The following is a 20,434-nucleotide window of genomic DNA, read 5'->3' as shown; positions in this document are numbered from 1 at the left end:
CTGTCCTGTTTCTTAGAGGATGTAATTGCTTATGATGTTGATATATTCAGTCACCACAGAGAGAGAGAAAAATTGCTCTCCTGAAATTCAGAAAGATTTGTTCCTTACCTATGTTCATTTTCAGACTTCCAGCCTGAGCTGTTTCTCTTGACTCAGTTCCTGCCATTCAGTGAAGTGAATTCAGCGTGCTTTCGGCACACATGAGGTCTGTTCTGACGTGAGCTTGAAGATCTGAACAGAAAGGAATAGAGAATGTAAGTGGCCAGTACCCAAATAAAGGTATGCTTATATCGTAGACTTAACACAAATAGAAGGTGGGGAGGGAAGAAGAAAGCTAACCCATACTCATACCAGTGAAGTTAGATGTCAAACATAGAAAGGTGGTCTCCTTAAGCTCTGAATTGTCCAGTTATGAAAACATTCCTCTTGATGGAAATTCAGGTCAACTCCTGCTCTGACCTGGCCTCTGAAGGAACTGCTCTTCATCAGCTACACAGCCTATGGAGACCTGCCTCAGCTTAGTCACCTGCACTATCTGAAGCTAAAACCTATGAATATACCCACAAGGACTATGTGCTGGTTTGCTGTCAGTCACTGCATTGCTACAATATCACAGCATAATGTGAAAAATCACGTTTGACTGGGCTAGGAAAGACTATCTGTTTTGCTGGGCCTGCATGCTTAGACAGATGTCTATCAGTTCACATCTTATGAAATGACCCCACTTTGAATATTTCTTTGGAAGACAGAAATTAGGGGGAAACTGTGACTAAACTTCTGCTCCAGAGAAGATTGCTTAGGGGTAAGGAAGCTGTGAGTAGCTTTGGAGAAGATGCGTTTAGCCCCCGCTGTGAGCCCTGTGTCCTAACAGAATCCTAAAATAGTTTGGGTTGGAAGGGACCTCTAAAGGTCATCTAGTCCAACCCCCCTGCCATGGGCAGGGACATCTTCAACTAGATCAGGTTGCTCAGAGCCCCGTCCAACCTGACCTGGAATGTTTCCAGGGATGGGGCATCCACCACCTCTCTGGGCAACCTGGGCCAGTGTTTCACCACCCTCAGCGTAAAAAATTTCTTCCTTACATCTAGTCTAAATCTACCCCCCTTTAGTTTAAAGCCATTCCCCCTTGTCCTGTCGCAACAGGCCCTGCTAAAAAGTTTGTCCCCATCTTTCTTGTAAGCCCCCTTTAAGTACTGATAGGCTGCAAGAAGGTCTCCCCAAAGCCTTCTCTTCTCCAGGCTGAACAACCCCAACTCTCTCAGCCTTTCTTCAGAGGAGAGGCGTTCCATCCCCCTGATCGTTTTCCTGGCCCTCTTCTGGACCCGCTCCAACAGGTCCGTGTCTTTCTTATGCTGAGGGCTCCAGAGCTGGACGCAGTACTGCAGGTGGGGTCTCACCAGAGCAGAGGAGAGGGGCAGAATCCCCTCCCTCGACCTGCTGGCCACGCTGCTTTGGATGCAGCCCAGGATACGATTGGCCTTTGGGGCTGCGAGCGCACATTGCTGGCTCATGTCCAGCTTTTCACCCACCAGTACCCCCAAGTCCTTCTCGGCAGGGCTGCTCTCCATCCCTTCATCCCCCAGCCTGTATTGATACTGGGGGCTGCCCCAACCCAGGTGCAGGACCCTGCACTTGGCCTTGTTGAACCTCATGAGGTTCATACGCACCCAATAGGTTCCAGCTGGCATGAGAAATGCTCCCTGCTCCCCCAAAATGTCCTGTGTTTCTGGAGGCAGCTCTCTGAAAACACATTCAGTGCCTCAAGCACACGTTCTGGCCCAACACCCCCTCCCAGTGGGCTGTGTTTAACCCACACCTGAATCAATTTAATTCTCTACTAATTACTATATTATTTGTGCTTCTCTCATTATGGGTAGCACCGTATGAATAAAATACACCACGCTTCTTCAAATCTCTAGGCACGTTTCAGCACAAGTCGTTCGTCCCACAGCTGTCACTCACATTTCTCTTTCGGTTTTATTTAAATGCCTCTTAAGAAATTGCCGACTGCCGCGGGGAGGCCAAGGAGCCCCTCACAGAAACCCAACTCCGAACAAAGCTGTTTCTTCGCCCGGACCGTACTCCCCCCACCCCCCGAAACCACAAAGCGGCGTTTAACATGTCCCCCCTTGAGTCACTCCAGCAGCTTTTCCTCTGCAGCGAGGCAAGCGCCGAGGCGTTTGCAGGTCCCGGGGGGGGGGGGGGGGGGGGGGGAAGCGGGCGCGGACCCGCCCCGGGGCGGTAGCGGCGGCGGTACCGCCCCGGCTCGGCCTTTATAGCGCCCGCCCGGCGCCCCACCGCCAGCAGCGCCGCCGCCGCCGCAGCCTCCCCCTGCGCCCGCCCGGCACGGACAGCGGCCGTTCCGCGGGGCTCCTGCGCTGGTAAGTGCCGTGCCCTTAAAACCGAATTAGGATTTAAGGGCGAAAACGCCGGGTGTGAGTTGAACAGGATTAAGCGGTTGCTCTTTAAATTAAAACAAATAAGATCTCATGTCACGCGGTGTTTCAGCGGTGGGGAAGATCTGTTCTACGCCCTACAGGGTATCATAGTTTTTGCAAGAAATCGGCAGTGCTGCTATCTGTGATGCTAAGGTTGGGCCTGAGAAACTAATTATGGTAACAAATGGCAAACTACCTGCACAGCTGCCAAATATGCTAAAAATAATTACCTTAATATGAATAATGTTTAAGGGAAAGTATATCTGCTGAAATCACAACTGAATCTGAAAAGTGTGCATGTCCAAGTACCCGAGGCATGATTTGCTTTCTTGCATTATGAAACCTGCTTACAAGCGAAGGGTGCATCTACATGAGCATTTTGCTTTGGATCATGTCAGCTTGTTTTCAAATGAATCCAGTGACCTTCTCTATTCCCTGAGTTTTTGTTCACACCACCGAATGGCTTTAGAGTACTTGCACTGCATTTCTTCTGAATAAAAGCGAACTGGAAGATGCACTCCAAATATCAGCAGGCATTCAGTCTGCAGGACCAAACTAGAACTAGTCCAGTGTAGAAACCTCTGAAGCAGATACAATGCGGAGCGGGTCTTCAGCACCAACTCAAGTTCTGCATACCTTCTCCTACTGCATTGCACTGCTTGCCGATGTAAATATAACTAAGATTCCCATGGAATCTTTTAAAAAACAAAGTTGTCCAGTTTTCTAGAACTGAGGGCACTTTAAAAAAAAAAACAATCCATGACTTGCATTGCAATTTAAAAAAAAAAAGACATATTGGTACCTTATAGCTCTCTTCCCCCATCGTTTTTAAAAGCTAGTTTTTTAGCAGTCACTCTTGGGAAGATTGCTATGCATGCTTGGCTGCCAGATCCAGCTGCATATAAGAAATCAAGACAGAATATGTTCTAAGCCTCTCTAATACTGTAAATAAGTGAGGTAACATCACAACCAGCCTTTCAAGAGTTTGCAGTGGTCAGAGGCACTCAGTGAAGTGGCCAGGCTTATGTAAGTGCCTAGCATCAACAAGATGCAGTCAGCAGCTATAGAGGAAATGAAAAAAAAGGAGCTTTCCCTTTCATACCCTAAATGTGGATGTTCAGTGCTGTTGTTGTGAGGTAGTAATACTCAGTTAAATAGGTACAAACAGCTGGACAGCAACTAAATACATGTCCCAATTTCTGTGTTAGCCCACACTGCAGAAACCAAGTATGGATTTTTCCAATTTCCCTTTCTCTGCCTCATTTAAACTCTAAAAAAAATCTGGTTGTATTGCTAAATGGACCAAAAAAGCTTCAAACAATAACCTCTAATTTAATTCATGGAAATAATAAGCAGATATTCCACAGCAAGTCAATGCTTAATTCTTTTGTCAATTGTGTTGTGACTTATTCTGAAACCAACTGAAGACAATAGAAACGAGAAAGCTGATGCTGCAAGCTACATGACACTAAGTTCCTCTTTTATTTTTAGAGTCAAAATAATACAGATAGAAGAGGAACGAAGCGAGAAGTTAATTGACAACATGAAGTTACTCATCTTCCTCACAGTAACTCTGGGCACACTTGTCATGGGACTAGATTCTGTAAGTTTTGAAATTAATGGTGGGGAGGTTCACTTGGAACCACTTCTGGGTTTGATTGTACTTCTGCTTTGGACAGTGTAGTAAGCTTTTGACTTGAATTCTCCTCTTTGCTCCCTTTGCATGTACACATACATCTGCTGCACATATACCTCCAAGAAACCTGTTTTTGAACCCTTAGGTTTTTCTTCTGATTCTGCTCCACCCTAAGATGTCTGCTAGCATTCAAATAGTGAAGCCATCGTGCAATCATCCAGAAATCTAGCTTTTCTATTTTTCTCTTAATGTAATTTAGACCTGGACACTGAGTACTAAGAGCTCATTGGTCTTTGATGGAGGTGGATATTGGGCCTTAACTAAATTTCCACCTCCCCTACTTGAAAGTGTGATGCTAAAAAACGAGCAACAGATATGAATTTGAATATTTTTGACTATCAATTCATATGATAGTTGGTATCTATCAGCAGAGCCATTCACCAACATTACGGAATTATATTGTTACCATTACTTGTTTTAGCTCAGGCAAGCCCACTTGACCTCTGGGAAAAGTATACATAAAGCCAAATCTTATTTAACTCCATGGAGAAAGAAATATCCAGCCTGCAAAGCAGAGGCAGGACCTGAAGTACAGGGCAAGAATCTATTGTTGTATAAATGTACTGGCTTTTATTCCATGGCCCAAATGTGAAGCACCAAGGTCATCAAAATGACAGAGGCAGCTGGGGAATACTGCATCTTTACTGCACTGCTTAGTGGCTGAGAGGTGGAGAGGGAGAAGTTCCCTTCCCTGTTTTAGGGACACTGACCATTGAGAGCTGCTTAGGTCCTTATAGCAAAAATAACTGCAATGTTGACCTGATGCAGTGGACCAGATTGGTGGAGTTCTCCTGAGGTTTTTTTGTGTGGGGTGCGTGTTTGGGTTTGGGTTGGTTTGTTTTTATTCCCCATTCTGCTTTTGCTCAAGTAGAGTTCCACTTATCATTCACATCCAGATTCCACAGAGCAGGTTCAGCTGGTTAACTACATACAAAAAACTAAACTGTTGAAGGTATGCAGTAGGGAACAGAGCTTGGGCCCATAAAAGGTAATCACACCACACAAAAGAAACTTTGCTTAAAATCCTTTTTTCTTTTCCCTTAGGTTTATAGCAGGAAGCACCACAAGCTGCCAGTTAAACACAGATCACATCACAAGGGTAAATATCTGCCTGTTCTACTTGAACCTAAAAAGAACTTGGTAACCTGCACTTACATCTTCATACAAGAAGAAAGACTCTTAATGATACTTAAACACCTAAAACTTAAGTTTGCAGCTACATTTCACTTCACCATTCAAATGCTTTGCCTCTTAATTAGTGATGTCTTTTACTTGCAGAATGCCATTGTTTGAATGGAGGAACCTGCATTACCTATTACCTCTTTAGCGGAATTAATCGTTGCATATGCCCAGAAGGATACAGTGGGACTCACTGTGAACTAGGTAGAGTATCTATCTTCCTTAATACTAACTACATTGATTGAAAAGATCTAAAAAGATAGGTAAATCATTAATATGAAATGCCAAGTGAAAGTATTACCCATAAGCACATGACTGGATATCCTGTAGCGCTTTATACTACAGACTTAAGTGAGGAGAAACAGCTAAATATTGGTGCAAAATCGGGATCTCTGATTTTTTTTTTTTTGTCCCTGCCTCACTAATATTGCCTACCTCCTCATAAATGTTTTAGTTTGGAGGGGAAAAAAGTGAACTTGTTTGGAAGTGTTCAGAAGCAGAAGAACTGATTATATTGTGAAGTACACTGAAGCTATTAAAGAAGCAATAGGCATGCTTTAAAGCATAAGACACTTGATGCTCAAAATTCATATAGAACAAATTTAGTAAGAATATATAATCAGTCCAGATCTTGCATCATCTGTTTTCAAGTGTAATGCATGAACTTTTTTCTCATTAGAAGGATCCATACAGATTATTTCTGTCTCAGAACGGCTATAAACAAGAACACACTGCTAACAAAATATTTATTTTTCTCAGACACTGAGAGCGTATGCTATACTGACAATGGGGAGGACTACAGAGGAGTTGCAACAGAAGACAAATGTCTGCTATGGGACCTTCCCTCATTAGTCGGGAGGGGTCATTACCATGCTCACTTGAAGAATGCTTTGCAGCTTGGACTGGGCAAACACAACTATTGCAGGTAAGAAAAGCATCACTCTTCCTGGGATGCCTCCTATTGTCACAGCCCCATAAGTGCCTCAAGTGATGGCACATGCTTTTTAAAAAAAAAAAAAAAAAAATACAAACCAAGCCAGAATATTATGGAGATGAATTTTGAATAAAAATATTTGGTATGTGACTCTGAAGTGTTTAGAGTTCTCACCACTGAAGCTGATCGTACTGCAAAATTCCCAGTATGCAACAGTAATAGTCAGTAGTTAATTATTTTCTCTGGTATATGTTGCAACAGAACACTTTTGGCCTGTTCAGAACAGTTAGAATTCCAAGATACCTTAAGTCTTTAAGAAAAGAACACTTCCTTTATCTTCTAGAAACCCGAATGGAAGGAACAGGCCCTGGTGTTACACCAGAAAGGGATTCACCATTCAAGAAACACCCTGCAACATAGAGAAGTGTGGTAAGTACAGTTTCAAGACAACTGGTTTTTGTTTTGTTTTTTTTAATAGCACAAGGTTGGTGCTTAGTTGTAAGAAAATCTGAACAAAATTTCTCCTCTCATAGGGCGTGCATGTGGTCAAAGGAGCATCAGCAAGTACTTCAAGATTGTTGGTGGAAGCCAGGCAGAGGTTGAGTCTCAGCCTTGGGTAGCTGGCATCTTCCAAAACATAAGGGGCATCGACCATTTCTTGTGCGGTGGCAGCCTCATTGACCCTTGCTGGGTACTTACAGCAGCACACTGTTTTCATAGTCTGTAAGTTTGCAGTTCTGCATCCTTCCTATTTGCAACTTTCTTCAACTGATTCCTTTGCGCGATGCTCACTGAGCAACCCTTCAAAATGTATTGTAGTAAGAATGTTCTTTTGATTGAGCAAAACAAGAAGAGCAGCCGTAAACATTAAGCCTCTGGGAGTCCAAGTCTAGCAGAATGCGCTAGCAAGATGCAAACATTTTGGTGGATTATGCACTTTAAACAACTCTAGCCTAAATTTGAGCCAGGGTTTCATTTTACCTTAGCTGTTCCCAAAACTTAAAAGTTGTACTGAAAGGTCATGAGCTGTTGAGCAATACATTTATGGGTGTGTTTTGTTTTTCCTGTGGAAAGCTGATCCTCCTGTCATCCTGCAGGGGACTCTCAGGGCCCATGCTTGGCATTAGTAGCAGCTAGCTAGGTGTGCATTTCAAAATGCCTGAACGTCTATCGTAATCCCTTCAAATGGAAAATCAGGATGCTTTCCTTTAGAATACTGGACCAACTTTCAAAGCTGACTAAATTTTGCTTGTCAGCATTAAAGTAAACACAAAGCAGAACTGGGACTTGATCTAAGCTGTTGACCTCACTCTCAGAAACCAGTAGTCGTCATGAATCTCTTTACTCTCACTCAGGACCGAAAAACCCCAAGAGAAATCCATCTACAAGGTCTTCCTTGGAAAGTCCATACTGAATGTTACTGATGATAAGGAACAAGTATTCATGGTCGATGACATCATCTCTCACCCTCGCTTTACAGATGACACAGGTGGCAATGAGAATGATATTGGTAAGTGTCATCTTAATATGAGCCTTTAAAACACTGAGGAATAGCTGAAGGCTACATAATTGTGGCATAATCTTCTAAAAAAAGTAGAACCAGAGATGAGATGAAGGGGAACAGGAACTAGGTGCTTCTGAGAACTAGGCCTGTGCTGAGCAAGATTTTTCCACGTGTATAAATTTGGTTTGTGGCACGTGTCAGATGCGTTACCTGGCATACAGTCAACTGTAAGCCTGTCTTACCTCTTGACCTGTACAAGGCATGGCTTTTCCATAAGCACTGGTGGCAGCATTTTATTCTTCCCATCTTCCTAACTGGAGGGGGCTGCCTGTCAGCAGAAATGCATGCGCACCAGGTCTAGCTGTTCAGAATGGGGCAGGACGTCCTATATACATGCAGTATGGTTGCTCTGCCTTGAGCATAGTAGGCCCAGAATTTTGTGGGGTAGAGATGACATTATTCTATGTTTACAGAGATCACACTGTATGTATAGTAAATGATGGAAAAAAAATGCACGCACAGCAGGTTTCATCATATAGTAGGGGAATGCTATATCAGGTACCACATTAGCTGAAGGTTATCCTGAATTAATCCAGACTTTCATAAGTCTCTCTGGCTTTCGCAAGCCTATCCCTAAACCAACAAAGTCAGAGATGGGTTTTTTTGCAACTCGCACAGAACAGACTTGCCACTCTTGCACTTGACACTTAAAAGTCTACCACCCATTCCACATTCCCGCTGCTAAGGAAAAAGACCCAAGGAATAGCTTCATAAGCCCTTCTGGTGAGAAGTACACTATAAACTGCCCCCTCTTCAGCAGGGCAGCAGGTGCCACCCTCTACAGCCAGGCAGGAGGTTGAGGTTTTAAAACATCTGAAGATACACTTGCAGAGGAATCTTCTCTGAGTTACCACCCCCTATCCTTCCAGGAAGGAAGTTCAGGTTGGAATGTTTGCCAATTTTAGCGCTGGGAAATTAATTCTGTTGTTACTAAACGATGCAGTGTCATTCCAAAAGCAATGAGAGGAACCGTATGTAACCAGAACTAAATGTAATTGCAACTATTCCTATTAACTGTACCCAATACTCCTATTCTCAGAGAACTTGAGGGCAAAAACTTGCTTTATAAATCTAACTGTATCTTTTCTGACTCATTTCTTAGCTTTGATAAGGATAAGAACAACTTCTGGACAGTGTGCAGTAGAATCCAAATATGTCAGAACAGTCTGCTTGCCAGAGAAGAACCTTTATTTGCGAGACAATACCCGGTGTGAAATATCTGGCTACGGCAAACAAGATTTTTGTAAGTGAATGACTTCTCTTCTTAAAGTTGTACTTGCACAATGTGGGAACTGGATGGTTTTTATACCATGATCTGCAAAGGATTAAAAGATTCCTTTCTGTTTTATGTACTCCATGTGCATCTCTCAAAGATGATCTTTGCTATCATTTTCTCTAGTTGTCCATGGCATTTCCTATCTGATGCTTCTCACACTTGTCAATCATACAAAGTAAGCCAAGATGTAAACCAGCAATTTCTTCATTCTTGATGTGGTGAGGAGTAGAAAAAATTAAAGCTGTGTTGGAGGATTAACAAAGGATTGCATTTGTGCAGAACTTCCTTCAAAAACTATCAAACTCTTCCTCTCTAAAAACCAAGCTTTATAGTTTGCATTTGCAACACTTGTTTTTCTCTTTAAAACTTATTCATTAACAGTAAAAGTAAACCAATACTGCATAAGCTGGAAATAAGAGCCTCAAATCAGAACTGGAATAGTTATGCTAATTTCTTTTAAGTGCTGAAAGTGTGTTTTGTTTTTTTTTTTTTCTTGGTGAAAATAGTTAAATAATCTTTTGTTTGCAGATGACATTTACTATGCTCAAAGACTGATGTCAGCCACTGTAAAATTAATATCACAGACAAAATGCAAACGTGAATACTATGACAGTACCAGAGTTACTGACAACATGGTCTGTGCTGGAGATCCCACGTGGATGACTGATGCATGCAAGGTAAAACTGGTTTGTTTTATCTTCTAAACTGTTTTAAATGCTTGTACACTACATGGATCAGCTGGTAGCATCTTGTAATTCTACTAGTCAAGAATCTCTTTATGTAGCAGGAATTTAGTACATCCAGTGGAGTTGACTCATAGTGTGGCCAAACATATGGAAGAAGGTTGGGACCTAGAGTTAGGTGTTACCCCAGTCCAGACCCTCTTTTGGAGGAGCAAGAAGTGCAGTATCTTAGCTATTGCTATTCCTGAAGGCCTTACTTACAATCTATTCAAGCAATGGCTAGTAGATATGTAACAGAGGAATACAGCAGCTATTCCAATCTCAGCTTGCACTTTCTTAACATTAACTATAGCTCTGCAAAGGGATAAAAGGTGAATTACCGGGGGGCACTGAGCCCCTCCACAGATTCCTCAAAACTAGATTTGCTTCCCTGCAACTTCATTGGGCAGAGCGGCCATATGAGCCACTAAAAAGAACAAGTGTTGTCCTTAAGTGTAAAAGTACCTTATGGACAGGGAGACAATTGATTCTGTGATGAAAATTGGGCATGTTGGCTTTGACCTTATATCACTAGCCTAATATCTCTGATTATAAACCTAGGATGTAGTGTTGTGTACAAGGTAACTATTCTCTCTGTGCCCTGCTAGGGGGGAACTAGAGAACTCCTTACCTTACAGACAGTGTTCACGTCACAGCAGATGCTGAGCCTTCTGTTCCATCTATGCAGTGTACTCAAAAAGCTAAACTTTAGCTCATAGGTATTTACTAGCTTGTTTCACTCTAGAAAAACAATAATCACAGGCTCCTTGTTCTGAAGGCTCCATCTGTAGAAAATGGCCTAATATGTTCTCTTTCCATTGTCAGGGAGATTCCGGTGGCCCCATGGTCTGTGAGCACAATGGCAGGATGACGCTTTATGGGGTCGTCAGCTGGGGAGATGGCTGTGCAAAAGAAAACAAGCCTGGCGTTTACACCAGAGTTACTAAATACCTTAACTGGATTGACTCCAATATGAATGCGGTACTCACCAAGAGTAGTTTTCTCCCTGAACCAAAGTGACCTTTTTTCCTACATCTGGACTCAGATGAACAAGATTAAGCCTGTACTGATGCCAGGACACTATGAAGTCCTGAATGTCATGAGGGGCTTTCCTTTTAAATCCTTGTGTGGTCTGCCACTCACATCAGTGCTCCTGAGGTAGACAGATGGTTGATATATTATCTTACTGCTCTGAATTACCTGAAAACCACTCCATGGGAAGCTAAAATATTTAACATTTAAATGAGTATTCCCATGCCCGATACTATGCATATCAAGTTACCTGTCCACTTATGAACCAGTGTTTGGTCTGGAAGTATTGGTAAAGCTTTAACTTATTTAACTCAAGTATGCATTTTATACGTGGCCTGAGTCTAAAATCTTTCCTCATCACACTGAACAACGCTAAGATTCAAGTCCTAGAAACTTAACCTGTTAAGACCAGTACTGAGAGGGTGATCAGGCTTTGCATCAGAAACTGAAAGAAACTGCATTGGCATTATTATCACTAATGTGTGAAGAAGGACCAAAGTCTACTTAGACTGAGGCAATGCTTGGTGTACGGGGTTCATTACTATATGTTGGGTTTATAGCAGTATCTTAAGGATGGCACCTGTAGCTGTCTCAGCATTACGAACTCTTAATGCATTCCACTTAAGAACTGTGCTGCAAGAAGGCAAACTGGAAACTTGACTGGACTTCCAGGTCACATCTGAAGGTGTCTGGGTCCACTAAAAAGTCTGATTGTGCAATCTCTCTACATGTACCTATGCACCCAGGAGAGGATTTAAGGACTCGGCACCCATTGAATGCTGCAGATGTCAAAAGTCAGAACTTTATTTCCATTCATTTAACTGATATTATACGGAAACTACTTCTCTTTTCCCAAGACTTATGCTGGTTTTATTTTTAAACTTGTCTTTGTTTTATAGATTTGAATTATTTGTATGAGGGCTGGAACCTCAAGCTTTATTTAATTATTTTTACTGTGTTTAACTTATTGTTTGTATTAGATGTTAAAAAAAATCATTAAAACGCCCCTGTTATTCTTATGTGTCTGTTCTTCCTCTCTTGAAAGGGGGAGGGTATGATTTGAAGAGGACTGCTATTATTAAGTTCTAATCTGAACCATAATGTCCCTTAGTAAAACATAAATGTTTGAACCTCCTGTTCGCTAAAGCATTTCATATGAGAAATTAATGTCCTCTGCTCTGGGCTAGAGTGCTAGAAAACTATGTGTGCACTAGCAAGACCTAGAGCATGGGATGAACAACGGTGCTGAGGATCCAATATCCATGCTGCATGTGCTTCAGGACTCCTATCTAGCCTTGTAGACTAGCCATTCTTAAGTGGTTGCAGAACATTAGGTGAACTTGTAAAGCAAAAACATCCTCTTTAGGATGTTTTCCCCCTAAGGGAATACAGTTCTTATGCTGCAGAACTGCTCTGTAATAAGATCCAAATCACCTGGTGGGGGGATCAAGAGATTAGTTTCACAAGTTCACTCTAACTTAACTAAAATGCTACTGCACATGGAAGCATGCAATGTAGAAATATCATAGAAAGGTGCTAAAAGGGAAGTGATAGTTTCAGCTTTCCTCAGTACTTTTTTGTGGACAGTAATTTGAAGTTGACCTCAAGGACTGCTAAGCAAAATCTTAGGTAGTAGAAATTCTATCTGAACTGCAAGATTTATTTATATTTCAGTTTATTTTCATTTTCAAGAAAGAAGTTTAGCTAGAACACAATTCATAGTAGAGAGTGCTAAGAACTAAGAAATACTTAAAGCCAACTGCATTTCCAATTCTGGGCAAAATTAAACTCAAAGTAAGTCCTTGCTGAAGATACGTTCTTTTCTTTGGGCAGACAAAGGCAGAAAATAATCTCAGTCTTCCGTTTTGGGTGGTTAAGGGAACACAGTGAGAACCTAGCATCACTTCAACATCCTAAAGAGCATGCTCTGCTTTGATTTTGTTTCTTTTAAGGAAGCTATAAGATGAGACAGACCGGTGACACTGCTATAAACAGTGTTTATAGCAAATTTACAGAGAAGAATTTGTATCGTAGCATCAAGATGCCATATATTTGTGTGACGTTTGTAACTGTGAAACTAAAAGGCTTGCACATATCATAACAATATCCTGCCAAGCACTAAATGACTTCCTACACTGAAATGGCCATCATGGAACTAATTAGCAGGCTAATTTCTGAAGTTAGCAGTCCCATCCGTCCTAACCAAGTAACACAGCGAGCCAGCAAGACTCCAGTAGTTACTGGTCAAAAGATCTCAGACTAGCAATTTGGCTTGCCATTTTTTAGCCTATTTTAAAGAAAGTTAGTACCCAAATGTTTTGTTAGTTATTCATCTCCTCTCACAAATGCAGAATTTGGGGTCAAATTACAGGACCGCTAACAAAATTTAACTGATTCTTGTAGATCAGACCATATTAATGTTTACTTTCTCGTTATAGTTCATTTAAGAATTCAGAAAAAAAATCAAATGTGTATGTGCAATCATTCCTTATGGAGCTCTCATACAAACCTTTTGGTCTCAGTCGCTAGCTGCTTAATGATGAATGACTACAGATTTCAGAAACATTTTGGAAGAGTCTTGAGCAAGAAATTTGTTGTGACCTACAAGCAGTGCTTTGACTACAAATGAGCAGAATTGGCTCTTTTTAAAAAGTACTCATCATAACATTTTGGTCAAATGTTTTTTTGTCATGTTATACACACCAAAGAATGTAAAAAATCTCTGAAGAGAGAAAAACTTATGCTTCCTTTTTTTTTATCAAATAGAGATGAGCTAGATGAACTGAACTCATTGTTAGACTGATTGATGTCTTCACTTCATAGAAGGCAACTGTGAATCCAGAGTTGCTCAGGTACAAATTCAACTATAGCAATCCTCCCAAAAATCAAGGGAAAATGCATAAACTAAATTTTCTCTTTCAAAAAAGCACACTGGTATTTGTGAGAAGCATGCTACATCTCATAGCTTATTGTAGTCTGGGTACATGAACTTGCACATTGGTGATGGAATGATAGGAATAAGAATCTTAATGAAGTCTTCTTGTCCTTTAGACTCAAGACTGAAGCATGTAACATCTGGACTATTTCCAGCTCTGTTATTGTTAAGTTACATGTCTTTGTGCTTCAATTTCCCTTCTGTAAAATGGGTGGGACGGTACTTCCTTTCTCCCACCGATCTGCCTGGGTGTGATTTGTCAGGAGGAGGGAGAGTTGACAACCATGTAAATGTCCTGTGAGTAACATGCCGACAGCCCAGTCTCGTACAGGGACAGCAAGCACTACTTACACACGAAATTATTACCGACAATACTGGATCGTGAACTGTTTGGCAACACAATTTGTGGTTGGGATCTGCAAACAGAAATTTATTAGTAGAGTTTACCACCGTGTGTGGTAGAGTTATTCGGCAAAAGCGTGCTGTTTGTGGACTGCTGATTAAAGTTTGTGCAGGGAGGTAAAATTGCATTGTTTCTAGAGAACAAGTTGGAGATCTCCTGCAAGAGACTGTGAGACTGGAGACTGTGCAAGAAGAGAAGGAAGGCACCTCTTCACTGCTTTTCTAGACAGTAACTAACAGGCCAGCCTGACCAGTGTTGGCAGAGAATACTTAGGGCACAAAGTAAGCAATGGTAATAAAGTTTTAGACAAAAAATATATTACGTTTTAATCATGTCTTTTGGGATGCTACAGCTTTCTCACTTCAGTATTTCTTTCATTTAAACATTTATCAAAGTACTAAAGTCAACAGATTTCCAACAGGTGGAGAATATAAATATCTTCAGGGCGATTGCATATTATTATCATTGTAATGAACGGCACATTTGTAATCGATTTCTATGGGCTTTTTCTATTAATAAAGTCAATACAATTTAAATTTCAACTTATTCCCATCGTTATGAATATAAGTAAGAATGAAAAAGGAGCGATAAACAAAATTTGCATTTAGGTCTCTTTCATTTTGAAATTTAGGAAGCTCTGGAGAAAGTATGAATAAAGAGAGAATCTTGAGAGCAGAGGAAATTCAGATGCTGTTTTGGGTGTGCAATCTTATTTGTTCTTTAGTTTATGTTAGATAAACTGCCCCAACAAAAATGAAATCTTTAAACAAACATACAGTGTACATACATCTCTGCTTTGGCTGCTATAATACTTCATATACTCTCTTTCAATGTTCTCTGCATGACTTTCGCCCCACAACTACAATATCATCTGGCTGGCTAGTTGTCAGCCTGGGAAAAAGAAGGGCAGAAGATGAGAGCACTGTTTTGCAAAACTTGCTCTTCCTGCAACAGAATCCACAGGAAACATTTTCTTTCCCTCTTTACAGAGAGTGAGCAGAAGACAATCCAGGTTGTGGTGCTGGTGAGGAGGAAGAGAAGCAGCCTAGAGAACTGTGCATGGAGCTTGGCAAACACCACTGCAGAATGACAACAGAAATACTAGAGAGGGAACCTTTTTGGAAGATATTAGATATCTGGTGGGTACTAACATACATGCAAGACAAATCCTGATATCATAAATCTGCTCTTACTTAAGCATATCCTTCCTTGATTTCAGATATGTGGCAGGCAACAGAAAGGTGTTGAACGGGAGTCCAACAAGCGTTTAGAAACAGCTGAGAGATGGGCATCAGCCAAAGAGAAGAGATCATACTCTCAGAAGCCTTCGGACCATAACTGATATGAACTCAAGGCCCTACTTATCTTCAATACTTCCACAAAATAAACACATTAAGCAATGAGGATAAAGCAGTGTCTCATGTCTCCAGACCATAGGAAGCTAGTTTAACCTGTCAGCTCTTAAAAGGAAGTGATGCATTCTGAATGGACAGACCACTTTACCTTATATAGCTGAAGCTTTCTTCATGGAAATGAAACTAAAATGTGACTCAAAGCGCTTGAAAATAAAATCTGTTTTAAATAAACTAAGTTGTGGTGAAACATGATATATAGTCACCTATTTGTTGCATATGTTACACCACTTCCATGTGGAATTGTATGTGTGGGAGGATTTTGTTTGTGCATATTGAAACCTGAACTAATAAAGAGGAATATGACTACTTGGTCACCAAGCCTTTGGCTCACTTCTGACACTTAACCAGAGCGTTTGCTTTGGGGCACATGAGAACAGAGCTTATCCATGAAAAGAGAATCAAACCTTTCTGCATTCAGCAAGCCTGCAATCTGAAGTTTCAGATACCTCCACCTCAAGCCAAAGTAAAAAAAGTGACATACTTGAAACAATGCATATTCATTAATGAGCAAATCTGGGTTCAAACTTGGTCTGGCATACCCCTTCCACATCCATTGCATCCCATGCAATTACACAAATGGGCAATCTGAGCAGAATTTGGGTTGTGTTGTTTAACCTTTTGGCAAGTGAAAGAAGTGGAACTTGAAGAAGGGAAAATGTAAGAAGTTTATGGAACAAGTGCTATGTACTTCATGAGCAGTAAAATGAGATGTACACCCACAAGTCAAGCATGAATACATATGCAGACCTGTGTGCGCAGTATGCTCAATTCCTGTGTCCTGCTCCACAGCTACAGCCAACTAGTTGTCTCATTCAGATTTAGGCTGCATCCGTCTGCTAGGATACACTGATGATATTTGAAGCTGCGAAGGACTGCAAGTATACCAGCATTCAAGCAGAATTCAGAGTGAACTTAGCAAACCGGAGTTATCAGAAATGAACAGGCTAATAAAGACAAACAGGAATAACCAAATGCACAGATGTAGATGAGTGACGACTGGTATTAAAGCAGATCCAGATGGCATAGCAGACCACAAGCTGGGTTTAAGTCAATAGTATTGAGTAAAAAAATGGAAACATACTGACACATACACCAGAGCACAGTTTGTAAACCTAGGGACTAGACAGACGCTCAGCTGTGTCTCATTTTGAGCCTCATTCTTCCTGATGAGAACACAACAAAAATGATCAGTGGGCTAGAACATGAGGAGGAGAAAGGACTGAAAATATTTGGTTTATTTTATCCAGAGAAGCAAAATCTACAAGGGACGTTTTCTTCAAAGGGGAAAAGGCTGCGGTAGAGAAGGGAATAAACTGTCCTCTGTGTCTACAGGAGATAGGGTGAGAAGCGATAAGCCTGGTTGCAGGAAGGGAGCCTGAATCAAAGTACTATGAAATTACTCTACTGGTAAGAGTAGTGAAGCATGACAAGAAATGGCATGGAGTTGCGCTGAACCTCCTCCACTGGAATTTTTCAGAACAATTTAGACAGAGATAAACCAGTTGTTTTGGGCTCTTGCAATGAAACTGAAAGAGATTTTGAGAAATCATCTAATCTCAGGTTCCCTGTTTTATGATGAAATAAATGAACATGCTCGGTGACTGAGATGACTACATGAAAATACAGACACCACAGGGAAGTTTAGAAATAGTATTACACAATTTAACCATCTTTTTAAAAAGCGGCTTTAAAAAAATGGCTCCTCTGAGAGAAAATGATCTGGATTTCTGAATTCACAATTAAAGGCAAACCTCTTAGTGGTAGACTAATAACTATAAAAAGTTTTGAGCAAACTTTTCAGTGACTCTTAACACAATAATATTCCAGACAGAACTAGAATCAAATTAATTGCTTCCATGTCCCACTGGGCAAAATATTTTCAATTAATAACATGTGCAACTGGCAAGAGAGTAAAATTATTATCCCCAATTGGATAGTGGAAACATTACTTCTCTACTGAATAACTGGAAAGTGTTTTGTACGTAATGCTATGACTTGGCATCATACGCATGAATTATCTCAGTATGTTTCAAGCTGGAGGCCTCTGGGTGTGATAAAACCTTCCAAAGCACAGTATTATCATAAGGAGGCAATCACAAAAGAAGCTGAAAATCACAGGCAACCACCAGACTTTGCCAGTCATGGGCTTATGCATTTTAGGATCTGATGCCTGTTTGGTGACAGTATAATTCCAGAAAACCAGATGGACACATTTACAGATAAAAAACATCCACAGGCAGTTTCATCATTTATTAGCAATGAAGCGAAGTATCTCTGCTAGTCACAGCTCAGATGTTCTAAATTCAGTATATTCATAACTTCAGAAGCAGTAATTAAGAACGACCACTTACTAATTCTTCCCTGAATTTCCTTGTGTTGTGGCACAAAACTTTAGCCTAAGTTAAAACAAAACATCCCCAAGTGACATAAATCAGAACATCACTACAGCTGTTGAAATTGCAGCTGTTCCATGAAGGTCACAGCATGTACTCGGCATTACTACAGCACATCAGCATGCACGATAAAAAAATCTTCACTACTGTTCCAACTCCTTCATCTTCAAATGCACCTGCAAAGTCTGACATACTGCAAATTGGTGTGGTTGGGTAACTTTTTTTTTTAAACATGCTTACATGCTATAATAGCAGCCCCAGCCACAGGAAGAACTGCCTTGAACAGGTACCCTTGACCATCTCAGTTGTATTTTGCTCTAGAACTTGCTAGCCAGAACCTGAGCCAACATTGCAGGACAACAAGCAGCTTTAAGTAGCTGCCATTCAAAAATGAATTGATTTGTCTCAGAAATTATTCTGACTAATAATCTTCCAGAAAAATGAGAGAAACTATCAGACTTAAATCAGTGACAGAATTCAAGTGCCATCACTCAAGTGGGAAGACATTTTTACCTCCTTATGTGGTTAACAGCTTCTGCTTTATTTCTGGAAGGATCTTAGCTGTCATTTTACAATCGTGATTCTTCACAAATATGTCCTAGGCATCCTTGTTTGGGTGTTTGATTTGGCTTTGAATGCCAAATGGGGCGTGGTGGCGGAAACTGAGGTGGAAGAATCCCTCAAAAACGTGGGGTAGAAATTCTCATTGAGTCTATCATGTGAAGACTGGGCACAACAGAAATATTTAGTGTTCAGTTTTATAGAGGATCACTGGAGAGACTGAATCTAAGCTTGGCTGTTTCATTTCCCTTAGACACCTTGCATTTGGGATCAAGTGTATTTGATCACAGACATCACATTTTATGTATCATCTTTAAGAACAAACAATTGCTAATTTCATTTCAAACTAGACGTAAACAGACAATATTTTTCCAGAACAACCCAATTTCATCTAAAATAACTGCAACTAGATTCATCCTACGTATTAAATCTTTTGGCATCTAAGGACACTTCTGTCTTATATTAACCACATCCGTTATTTACAACAGGCTTGTTTTAAGACATGCAGTATCAAGAGCTCTTTTGTTTATTACCTGGGGAGACAAATCAGAGAAATTTATCATATTCTCTAGCTGAAACCAGGATATGGAAATATTTTAGATGGTCAACTCGACTCAGCATTAAGACTGCATTAAAGGGACTTTTAGAACATTTAGGGGGGAAATTATATAAGCTACTAGCTTTGCTTATATAATATTCCAAAATTTTGGAACCATTTTTTGTTTTACAGTCATAGTCTAGTCTTAAAATACACATATGTCCTCCTGAAGCATGAAAACAATCACACGGACAGCAAAAATACTGACTGTTCAGAGGCAACAGAGCTGTCAAACATATAAGCTGACAAATGGTGGGAAGGAGATAACGAGACAGTTGATTCCAGCCTCCCAAGGATGCTAGCTTATGAGAGCTTTGAATTGCAAACCTTAAAAATAAAGTTTGTCACCTGACTGTGATCTATGTCAGCAGTCTTTTAACTCAATAAACTTGCAATAATAACAAAAAGTTTTATTATTAATTGCAACATTGAAAACGTCAGGAGGCAGCAATGTTTGAAGACCTCTCAGGAACTAGATACCGTATCTCAATGAAAATACACCAGATTAAAGTGCCAGGCTATACATACCTATGCTGGCATTTATGCTGATAGACTTTGTGTCAGGATAAGAAAAAGGAACAGTATACAGGTATAATGAAATTTTATAGTTTTCACTACATTGGTTTTACAGTTTTGACTACATTGGTTTAAATAAGTTAATCATTTTCCCCTGTTTGACAATTTTACAGCTACAAAGACTGTGTGGTAACAAGGTCTGAATTTCACAACTACACGAGCTTTTCTGCTACATTTTTTTCTTACCAACCATTCATGACAAAGGCTGAAGTTTTTACATCTATATATATATATATATATATGTTGTATTTCACCGACTTAACATCAAAGGATCCTGCGCATCTCCAGCATTTGAGCTCCTGCATTCAACAGCCTGAGAAGGTAGATATATCTGCTGGTATATCCTAGTTTCTGGAGAGACAATCAAGATCAGATGCTATTTAATTATTGTTTTTTCATTGTCTGGGTATCTGTTACACTTGTCCAGCCACTACAGTTAAAATTACAGTCTGTGGGCTCTTTGAATGGCAAAGAGCATTTCTGTATGAGCTTTCTTACTTAGAAGGTTACCAGTACTCCAGCCATGTTGTTGGTATCACTGCACAGGAGCCAATGGCTCATTTTTCATATTAACAAAACCACTGCCAAACAGAACTGTTAAGTCTTGTATTTTTAGTTACAGAATCTTGCTATGAAAACATGCATCAAGACAGTCTTTATACAGATTCAGCAACAGAAATGAAATTTAAAGGCCCCCAGATCGAAGACATGG

At 40.5% G+C, this 20,434-nt stretch overlaps 1 protein-coding gene across 2 annotated transcripts; it reads left to right on the top strand.

Annotated features, from left to right (window-relative positions):
* The first annotated feature begins 2,334 nt into the window (after window positions 1-2,334).
* Window positions 2,335-11,860, top strand: PLAU (plasminogen activator, urokinase). 2 transcript variants are annotated; one of them, XM_076338061.1, is made up of 11 exons: window positions 2,335-2,381; window positions 3,930-4,041; window positions 5,179-5,233; window positions 5,413-5,517; window positions 6,073-6,238; window positions 6,591-6,676; window positions 6,781-6,970; window positions 7,603-7,757; window positions 8,914-9,054; window positions 9,616-9,764; window positions 10,635-11,860. In XM_076338061.1, the coding sequence occupies exons 2-11, from the start codon at window positions 3,982-3,984 to the stop codon at window positions 10,827-10,829; spliced, it is 1,302 nt and encodes a 433-aa protein (XP_076194176.1). In that variant the 5' UTR covers window positions 2,335-2,381; window positions 3,930-3,981; the 3' UTR covers window positions 10,830-11,860. The 2 variants fall into 2 exon arrangements, with proteins under 2 accessions (XP_076194176.1, XP_076194177.1); XM_076338062.1 differs by lacking the exon at window positions 6,073-6,238 and having other exon boundaries at window positions 6,650-6,676.
* The last annotated feature ends 8,574 nt before the right edge of the window (window positions 11,861-20,434 follow it).

The sequence above is a fragment of the Aptenodytes patagonicus genome, chromosome 5 (genome assembly GCF_965638725.1).
Source record: "Aptenodytes patagonicus chromosome 5, bAptPat1.pri.cur, whole genome shotgun sequence".
Classification (NCBI taxonomy): Eukaryota; Metazoa; Chordata; class Aves; order Sphenisciformes; family Spheniscidae; genus Aptenodytes; species Aptenodytes patagonicus.
This window is presented reverse-complemented; position numbering and strand designations above follow the sequence as displayed.